This window comes from Prionailurus bengalensis, chromosome E3, assembly GCF_016509475.1.
Source record: "Prionailurus bengalensis isolate Pbe53 chromosome E3, Fcat_Pben_1.1_paternal_pri, whole genome shotgun sequence".
NCBI lineage: Eukaryota > Metazoa > Chordata > Mammalia > Carnivora > Felidae > Prionailurus > Prionailurus bengalensis.
Genome location: NC_057357.1, coordinates 40,899,987 through 40,909,727, shown reverse-complemented (window position 1 = coordinate 40,909,727; position 9,741 = coordinate 40,899,987). Strand labels below are relative to the sequence as shown.

General features: G+C 65.7%; 1 protein-coding gene across 1 annotated transcript; it reads left to right on the top strand.

Annotated features, from left to right (window-relative positions):
- The first annotated feature begins 1,312 nt into the window (after nucleotides 1–1,312).
- SSTR5 (somatostatin receptor 5) lies at nucleotides 1,313–4,083 on the top strand. Its single transcript, XM_043561079.1, has one exon. It carries the CDS (start codon nucleotides 1,443–1,445, stop codon nucleotides 2,541–2,543), a length of 1,101 nt encoding a protein of 366 aa, XP_043417014.1. The 5' UTR covers nucleotides 1,313–1,442; the 3' UTR covers nucleotides 2,544–4,083.
- The last annotated feature ends 5,658 nt before the right edge of the window (nucleotides 4,084–9,741 follow it).

The window sequence follows — 9,741 nt, the reverse complement described above, 5'->3', positions numbered from 1 at the left end:
GTCGGCCCATCGGGACCTTCGGGTTTCTTTCTGACACCTGCCTTTGTTCTTTGTTCCAGACACACACCCCCGGACACCCCCTCCCCCCCCATGTGTCTGCCAGAGTCCAGGGCTGGCCACCAGTGGGGGTGTCCTCTGCTCTGAGGGAACTCGGGGCACTGCGGGCCAGCCGGGCAGGGCAGGGGGACCTCTGGGCCTGAGTGGCCCTGGTTGGGTCCCCTGGGGCACTTAGGCCCCCACCCCCTGTGCGCTGTGCCCCCTTTCTCTTCCTGTCATCAGCGGAGACACTTATTTTCTCCGGAGCAGCATTGCTTTTATGAACTTTCTCAAACATACGGAAAAGCGCCAAAACTCCTTTTGGACACATGTGTGTCCATGACCTTGAACCGGGGACGTTAACATTTTCCCTTCTCTGCCTGTGCCTCTTCCTCCACGAGACCCAAAGCCTTGCCCCTGCACACCCCCTCTCCCAGGGGCCGGCCCCCGCTCACACGCATGCGTGTCCTTCTGGCCTGGCTCCGTGTGTTCCCTGGTCTAGGGCACATAAGGACCTCACCTACCTGCTCCGCTCCCCGCCCTGGGCCGTGGCCGTGGAGGTGGCCGGCCGGCCCCAGAGCGCATGCCCAGAGCGTGTCCCTCACAGCTGTGATGATTGCACCCCGGAGCGGTCTCCCATGTCGTCCCCTCGGCCCAGAGACACCCTGCCCAGCGGCAGCTCTGAGGACCAGGGCACCAAGTCCTCTGGCCAGCCTGCGGGCTCTGAGGGCGCTCCTGAGGGGACGGTGGTCCTGAGAGCCTGCGGTGGACGCTGGAGGGGGCTCTGCAGACTGAGGTCTGGCTCCTCGGCCACACGCAAGGCCTGGCCCCCTCCTGATGGCTCCAGGAGGTCACCTGGAGTCTGGCCGTGGGGTCACCCAGGAGAGCAGGGCTCGGCAGGTGTCATGCCTGGCCTCAGCCGGGTGTGAGGGGCTTGGCCTGCCCGGCTGCCGTCCCGACCTCCCTATCACTGCCCTGTCCTTCTGCACCCGCCCTGCGTCGTCCCCTCCTTGCTGGCGCCATGGGGACCGTGACACCACCCCCAGGCCCCAGGAGGCCCTAGCCGACTGGAGGAGAGCAGAGGCCCAGAGGGGAGCTGCCCCCGGGCAGTTAGGGGTGGGGGGCATAGGGATAGTCAGGGCTCTGGAAGCCATCGAGCTGCCAGCCCCCTGCTCCTTCCTCTCTGGGCTTGTTTTCCAAACAATTTGCTTAATGCGACTCGCGGCCGCAGCCGAGCTGGACGTGAGTAATCGTGTTTACCCGCCGAGGGGAGATCCTGCGCCTCCCGGGCGGGCGGGGCCCGGGGAGGAAACACCTCGGCCGGTAATCGCCCCGCGTCCTCCCTTGTCTTTGCAGAGAGGACGCGCCGTGCCCGCGCTCGCCCCGCCTGGCCCGCAGCGGCCGCGATGGAGCCTCTGTTCCCGGTCCCCACGCTGGCCGCCTGGAACGCCTCCGCGGTGGCGGCCCCCGGCGCGGGCGGCCACAACGGGACGCTGGCGGGGCCGGTGGCCTCGCCGGGGGCCCGCGCCGTGGTGGTGCCCGTGCTGTACCTGCTGGTGTGCGTGGTGGGGCTGGGGGGTAACGCTCTGGTCATCTACGTGGTGCTGCGCCACGCCAAGATGAAGACGGTCACCAACATCTACATCCTCAACCTGGCCGTGGCTGACGTGCTGCTCATGCTGGGGCTGCCCTTCCTGGCCACGCAGAACGCCGTCTCCTACTGGCCCTTCGGCCCCGTCCTGTGCCGCCTGGTCATGACCTTGGACGGCATCAACCAGTTCACCAGCGTCTTCTGCCTGACCGTCATGAGCGTGGACCGCTACCTGGCCGTCGTCCACCCCATCCGCTCCGCCCGCTGGCGCCGCCCCAGGGTGGCCAAGCTGGCGAGCGCGGGCGTCTGGACCTTCTCGCTGCTCATGTCGCTGCCCCTGGTGGTCTTTGCGGACATCCAGGAGGGCTGGGACACCTGCAACGTCAGCTGGCCGGAGCCCGTGGGCCTGTGGGGCGCCGTGTTCATCATCTACACTTCCGTGCTGGGCTTCTTCGGGCCGCTGTTGGTCATCTGCCTGTGCTACCTGCTCATCGTGGTCAAGGTGAAGGCGTCGGGCGTGCGCGTGGGCGCCACGCGGCGGCGCTCGGAGCGCAAGGCGACCCGCATGGTGGTGGTGGTGGTCGTGGTGTTTGCGGGCTGCTGGCTGCCTTTCTTCATTGTCAACATCGTCAACCTGGCCTTCGTCCTGCCCGCGGAGCCCGCCTCCGCGGGCGCCTACTTCTTCGTCGTCGTCCTGTCCTACGCCAACAGCTGCGCCAACCCCGTGCTCTATGGCTTCCTCTCTGACAACTTCCGCCAGAGCTTCCGGAAGGTTCTGTGCCTCCGCAAGGGCTACGGCGCCGAGGACGCGGAGGCCGCGGAGCCCCAGGCCGACAAGAGCGGCCGGCTTCGGGAGGCCACGACGCCCGCGCGCGGCTCCGAGGCCAACGGGCTCATGCAGACCAGCCGGCTGTGAGCGCCGAGGGCCGGCGTGGCCCCAGGTGGCCCCTGCCCCCCGCCCGGCCTGCATTTCCTGCTGGGCAGAGCCCCACCCCAAGATTCGGGGGGGGGGGCCTGCTGAGTGCCCCACACTCCCTGTGGCCCGGACGCTCTGTGTGGTGCGGGGACCAGCTGTGTGGGCCGAGGCCGTGGGTGGCCCTGCAGGGACCAGCTGTCAGCAGCCCCCCCCAGCCCGTTCCCACCATAGAGGCTGGGCTCCTAGAACGCTAGGGAGCCGGTGGGAGAGGCCGGGTGTCACCGGCAGTGCTCAGGGCGCCTCGGCCTTATCCTGCCCCCAGCTCGTGCCAGCCTGCCGGGCTGGGGAGTGACCACTGGCGTGAGCTGGTGACTGCTCTCCCTGCCTCTGCCCTGCGGTCCCATGTACCTCGTCACACCAGCCCTGCATCACCTGGTCAAGTGTCAGTCTGTGAAAACAAAGACGCCCGAGGGTGCTGGGCTCGGGCCCCTGCCCCCCGGCACTGCCCGGGGCCCGTGACCGTGCTGACTCTGGAGGTGGCAGATGCAGAGGGAACGCGGCTGTGTGCGGGGAGGGTGGGCCGGGGCCCCACAGGGGACGGCTGGGACTGCGGAGCTCTCTCGTCCTGGAGACCCCCAGCTGCCGGCTGCCCACCCCTGCCCCGGCATCTCCCTTCCTGGTTGGCCACGGTCATGCTTTGGGGGGCAGTGAGGGGCGGGCTGGGGGCCGAGGCTTCCGTGGCGGGACCGGGATGGGGGAGCAGCAAGCAAAGTGGCTGAATTGGGGGTGGAGGGTCGGGCCCCCGGGCCCCCGGGTCGGGGGGACACAAGTGTCCCGAGGGGCCCTGTGCAAAGGGTCCCTAGGGCATCGGTAGAGGCCATCCTAGGGAGGAAGCAGGAACCCACAGTCATCTCTTCTGCTTTTGGCAAGAGCTCTGGCCTGGAGAGGACGGGGGACGAGAGCAGCAGAGGAGAATTTTCCAGATAGCAGTGGGGGGAGCGGCTCCCAGCACAAATAGCAGCCACTTGGAAGGCGGCACTTGTGTGGGTGCGTGCAAATGCCAGCAAATGCCAGACCCCTGGGGAGCTCTGCCATCCCCAGACTAGAGTGGTCCTTCCACCCCCAGAAACGCCACCCCCTCCCGCCGCCGCCCCGAGCCGGCGGTGCGGTCCTGGAGAAGATGCCAGCCCGAGACCTGCCGGGGCACCATGTGCCTTGGGCCTCTCTCCGAGGCTGGAAGGAGGACCAGAACGTGGGGGCTCACTCGGCCTGTGTGCCCCCCCCCCATCTGGACAGCCCTCCCTGGTGTCACCCCGGCTCACGCTCCCTGGGTCTGCGCAGAGCAGGACCTCCGACCCGCAGGAGGGCAGGGGGAGCCGCAGAGCCATGCCGGGCAAGGGGGAGACCTGGTCAGTGCCGCCCGCAGCCCCGCACCGACCCTGGACAGAGGCCAAGGCCTGGAAACGCAAGAGCGTGGCGAGGCCGCTTGTGTTTGACAACCGATCTCCTGAATAAATTGGAGAATAAATGTTTGACTGTTTCCCAAAGCAAATATTGTCCCCGGAGCCGATCGAAGTTGGTGCCGATCTGGGTTCACGGGTCAGCCGAGGCTGGGAGGAGGCGGACAGGCACCCCGGGAGGCGGGAGCCGGGACACGCAGGTGAAAACGGGGGAGAGTGCAAAACAGCGGGACCCAAGGGAGAGCCAGCCTGGGGCGGCCCTGTGCGTGTGGGGAGTGGGGGGGCTCGTTTGGGGCCCCTGCCCCCGGGCGTGTGGGGGCTCGGTTCCTGGGGGCCGTGGCAGCTCCTCCACGGGTCGGGGCCGCAGAGCCTCGCTGGTGACCAACCCCCGCCCCCCGCGGCCAGCAGCCAGGGAGGGAGGGTGCCCTGGGAGAAACTGAGGCTCGTTCGACCCGCCACCCACACCCCAGGCCAAATATGCTCAGAATGACTTTGGGGAGCGAGCAGATGGCTCGGAAATCTCTGCCCGAATCGATTCCTCCCGATTGATTTGACATCATGAGCTCCCGCCCAGGGCCACGCCAGCCCAGAGCGCCCTCGTGTGTGTGTGTGTGTGTGTGTGTGTGTGTGTGTGTGTGCACGTGCACGCATGTGCATGTGTGGGGCCCTGGGCCTGATGGGACGTCCCTGCAGATTCCAGGCAGCCCCTGGCCCCTAGGTCTGGGTGGTTTCTGGGAGCTAGGCTTGGCCAGTGTGGACAGTGTCTGAAGCCGTGGGTGCGGGTGGGGCCCGGAGCAGGAGCCACGAGGACCCAGACACCCCCGCAAGCCTATCTGGGAACGGAGCCGCAGGTAGATGAGGAGGGCCTGGGGACGCCGGGGTGGGGGCACGGGGCCACCACGCTGCTGGCGGGCCCCGCGTCCCCAGGCCCTGAGAAGGGGGTGGGAGGGGGACACAGAGCAAACATGCTATAGTGGGTGACCTGCTTTATGAGCTCTCTCCACGCATCGGTGCCTTTTATTGGCTGCTGGGCTCCAGTGGATCCCAGAGTGACCTTGCTCAGGAAATCCGGCCTGCGGGGCCAGGATGAGGCTGCCTCCGGGATGGGGTGCAGAGACAGGAGGGGTCTGTTTGCCTGGCCAGGCGGGGCATGGGGTGGGACAGGTATCCCCACAGGGAGGAAAACCGAGGCCAGATGGCCCCGGGGCTGTGCTCACAGGCCCGGCCGGCGGCGGCCGCTCCCCAGCCAATCCCTGCCAGCAGGAGCGACGTTGGGGTGCCCTGGGTGGGGCCAGAAAGGGCCCCCCTCTCGGGTGTCCTGGCGCAGGAGGGCGGACAGACCACGGGAGACACCAGGAAGGACTTCTGACGGCAACGTGGGGGCACAGAGAGCTGTGACGTGCTCCGAAGACCGTAGAGTCTTCAGTGGTCACTGGTCAGGGCCCCTGCACAGCTTGGATCTCCAGGGAAGGGTGGGGACAGGGACCCGGAAAGACAGTTGGGTCTGCGGCCCCTCCGCCCTGGCCACCGGGGGTCTCTGTCCCAGACACCGCCATGTCCCCTCCTTGCAGCCAAGCCCTCTGACCTGACCTGCCCGGGCCAGCCGGCACCACTGGGACTCCTAAGGGGGGGTTGTTGAATGATTCAAAGGACGTTGAACAAAGGGGGCTCTGGCCAGGTTGGAGGCCTTACCCAAAGGTCCTGTGGCTGCCCGGGACTCCCTACCCTGGGGCTCCCTCCCACTCCCTCCAGGCCCGCCCTGTCCCCTCCTTCAGGATGCTTCTCTGTAGACAGCTCTTACCGCTCTGCATTTGGTCCAGGGGCACCATCGGGCACCTGGGCAGGTCCCGACACAGGGTGGGGGGTGAGGGGCAGGGGCTCTGCCCGCACAGACATGTGGTTCTTGCCAGCCCAGCCCTTCCCCGACGTTTGCACCTGCACTGGAGTCTCTCTCCCAGACCGTAGCCCCGTGATGTGGGGGAGGATCAGGCATGTCCCCGGAGGGAGACGGGCAGGTCCTCCTGGCCACATGGGCTGGTTCTCCTGCTGGAGGACACCGATAGCGAGCAGCGGGGACCGGCCATGTTCTCTCCCGCTCAACACCCTGCCGTGACTCCCACTCTTCCCCCACGTTTCCCGGGCCCGGCCTGTCGGTGGGAAAGGCAGCCCGCCCCGCCGAGTTGTTTGAGAAGGGACAAACATGTCATACAGGGACATTCTGGCGTGGCGGGTGGTGACAGGTGCGAGGACAGGCTTATGAGAACAAAGAGGGGCCCTCTTTCAGCACAGGGCAGCTGGGGCCTGGTGGCCAGCCCGCCAGGAGAGCTGGGACTGAGTGCCCGCCCCTCTCTCCTCCCTGCTTCCCGTATCCTGCTGGGTTCCCCGTTGCCAGACATGCTGGGAGGTGGTGATTTGGTCCACAGGGGTCAGGGTGAAGCTGGGGAATGGACGTGGGGGGGGGGGGACGGGAGATGCCCAACACACACACACATCCGTGTCCCAGTGGCCATCGGGCCTGGGGTGCAGGTGACATGGGGAGCCGCCCCCAATCCCTGCCCACACGGTGCCCAGCCTGTCCTGCGGGGTCTTCTCCCTCCCTCCTGACTCAGCCCCCAGCGGGCGTGCCCAGAAGTCACTGGAGCCACGCAGGGGTCCGCCCCGTGGCCGGTGATGCAGTGGGGGAGGGGACAGAGGTCGCAGGAGAGAGGCTGCCGTTGCCTGGGGCCTCCTGCTTCTGACACCTGACTGTGGCCTCACCGCCCCTCCGAACGGTGGGTCTCTCCATGTGCCCCCTGGGCCACTCTGCCGGGGCCTGTCCACCTGGGTCCCTCAAGGGGCACGTGTGAAGGTGTGACCGGGCGCCCTTCGATGGAGAATGTCCGGACGCCGGCACTCGGGCCGTCCCCCCCGAGCGGCATCCCCCGGCCCAGGGCGACCCTCACTCCTTCCCACGCGGAGGAATCGTCCAGCCCTCTGGTTTCATGTGTCCTCCTGTGTTGTGTTTGGGCTTCAGGGCTGATGTGGAGCCAGCCTATCACTCAGCTGTTTGGCAAATGCTTCCACTTTGGGGTTTTTTTTGTTAATTTTTTTTTTAACCTTTATTTATTTTTGAGATAGAGAGAGTCAGAGCATGAACGGGGGAGGGTCAGAGAGAGGGAGACACAGAATCTGAAACAGGCTCCAGGCTCTGAGCTGTCAGCACAGAGCCCGACGCGGGGCTCGAACTCACGGACCGCGAGATCACGACCTGAGCCGAAGTCGGCCGCTCAACCGACTGAACCACCCAGGCGCACCATCACTTTGGTTTTTCAATTGAGCATTGTGTCCCCTTCCAGAGATTAGCTGAATATTTTCACGTATTTTTACCGTGGTAAAGCGTACGTAGTCGAAGTTTCTAGAAGCACAGTTCAGTGGCAGGAGGCACATCCCCGCTGTTTGGGACCACGACCGCTGCCCATCCGCACAGCTCTCCCACGGCCCCAAACAGAAGCTCTGTGCCCACCCCTCCCCTGCCCCTGGGGACCACCGTCTCCTTCTGTCCCCAGGGGCGCCCGCACTGTCTTCCCGTGACAGGCGTTATGTCACTGACCACGGTGTCCTCGAGGTCCATCCGTGTCCCAGCGCGTGTCGGAATGTCTCGAATAATATTGCATCGTGTGGACGGAGCACGGTTTGCTCATCCTTTCGTCATCCGTGGATGGCTTGAGTGGCCCTCCCTTTCAGAGGGGAATAATGCCACTGTGGGGGGGGGGTTGTCCCATATGTTTTTAATGGCTGTGTTGCTGGTGGCTCTTTTACTCACCTGAGGCGTGATTCACTGGGGGTGTGCCCGACGTGGCCGTGTCCCCATCTCGGCCTCCTGCCTGGCTGGCACATCGGTCACCTGGGTCCTCCCGGTTCCCTTGGCCTCTGCCTGGTGGCCATGGCACTTGCCGTATCTCCCAGGTCAGGCCCGGTTTCCACACAGAGCAGAGCTGGGTCTCAGAATGTTCTAGATTCCCGTCTACCCGCTCTTCTAGGTTGTGTCCAGGGTTGGCCCACAACACTGAGAGAGTGGATTTTGCACAAATGTTCACGATAACGCTCTCCACGACAGCCACAGGTGGAGAAAGCCCCAGGGCCCCCAGTGCTCACATGGACGCACCGTGGTCCGTCCACACGACAGGACGGGGTTCAGCCACCCAAGGGAATGAAGCCATGACAGGTGCCACAGCGTGGACCCACCCGGGGGATGCGATCTCACAGAACAACACGCAAAGGGCCATACGGTCAGTGATTCCGATTCTCTGAAACCCCCAGAAGAGGCAAATCCGGGGACAGAACGCAGATCGGTGGTGGCCAGGGGCTGGGGGAGGGGACGGGGTCTCCTTTTGGGGTGAGGAGAAAGTTCCGGAACTAGATGGAGATGGTGGTGGAGCTGCCCTGTGAATGTGCTAAATGCCACCGAATTGTTTGCTCCAAAATGGTAAGTTTCACGTTCTATGAATTTCACCTGAATGTTTTAAATGGGCATTTGTGGGAATCCGCGGAACGGACAGACTAACGTGGATAAAGCGGCCGGAGTCCCGTCTCAGGGGCACGTGGCAGGGCTGTGCCTTCTCCAGCCTTCTCGTGGCACATGCACACGCCTGGTCACCCCGAGTCCACAGGCTTGCTGTTCCCGTCGGGGTCTCCACCGGACTCCCACCGGCACCCAGCTCCGTGTCCCAGCTTTGTTGCTTGGAAATGGTGACTGGACCCTGGGTCCCGCTTGTTCATGTCTCCAAATAAGTGAACCTGGGGGAGGGGGCATATCGGCACTGCCATTTTGTCCTGGACTGCCCCCCCCGAGGGCCCTGAAGCGCCCCACGCACCCCACTCCTGGTCCCCAGGGGACGTAGTGGCCTTGACTCCCAGAGGTTATCAGACGCCCTCCTGGGCCAGCAGCTGAGAGCAGGGCCTATCCCCCAGGCTCCACTGAGCTGTCCCAGTACCTCCCTGGTCCAGGCTCCGTGAACAGCTGGATTCACGCCCTGAGGTTAGAAGGAGGGGTCGCCGGGTCAGCAGGCTTCCCCAGACCCGGGCATCCCGGGCAACAGGCTCTCTCGGCCGCGGCTGCCCTGGGGGCCTGACTGAGGCCCTCCTTGCCCACTGCTGGAAGTGGGAGCTGAGGTCACGCAGCCAGCTGGGGAGACATAGGCTTCCCACTGGCCCGGCCAGCCTGCTGCACGCCGGGGTCCGGGGGTCCCGTCTCGGTCAGGGCAGGAGGGGAGTCCCAGTTTGCATCCTGGGTCAGGGGGCCGGGGGCGTCTGGCTTCCCGCAGCCTCTCTGTCCCTCCCGTCTCTGGCAGGGCCGGGTGTGAGGGGCCTGGGCTGGCACATTGGAGGCCCAGGAACCCACACTCATGGGGCTCAGCTTCCTTCTGGGGCTCCCCACTGGCCAGGACCGGCTGCAGGGCCCGCACGGGGGGTGTGGGGGTCTCATACCTGGGGCGCCGGGACTCCCACTGGTCAGGACCCACGAGGCTTTAGGACCCGGCCACAGGGTGGGATGCTGGCAAAGAGGCCCTCCCCCTGCAGACAGGCCCTGCGTGGGCAGCACCCTCCCCCACAGACGGGCCCTCTGTGGGCAGCAAAGGGGTCCCCAGCACCTTTCCCAGTGAGGCCTCTCCCTGTGGGGCCACACTTGGGGAGGGTGGCCCAGCAGGTGGAGAGCCGGCTCCCTGCACCATACATGCCCCTGTTGGTCCTCAGTTTCT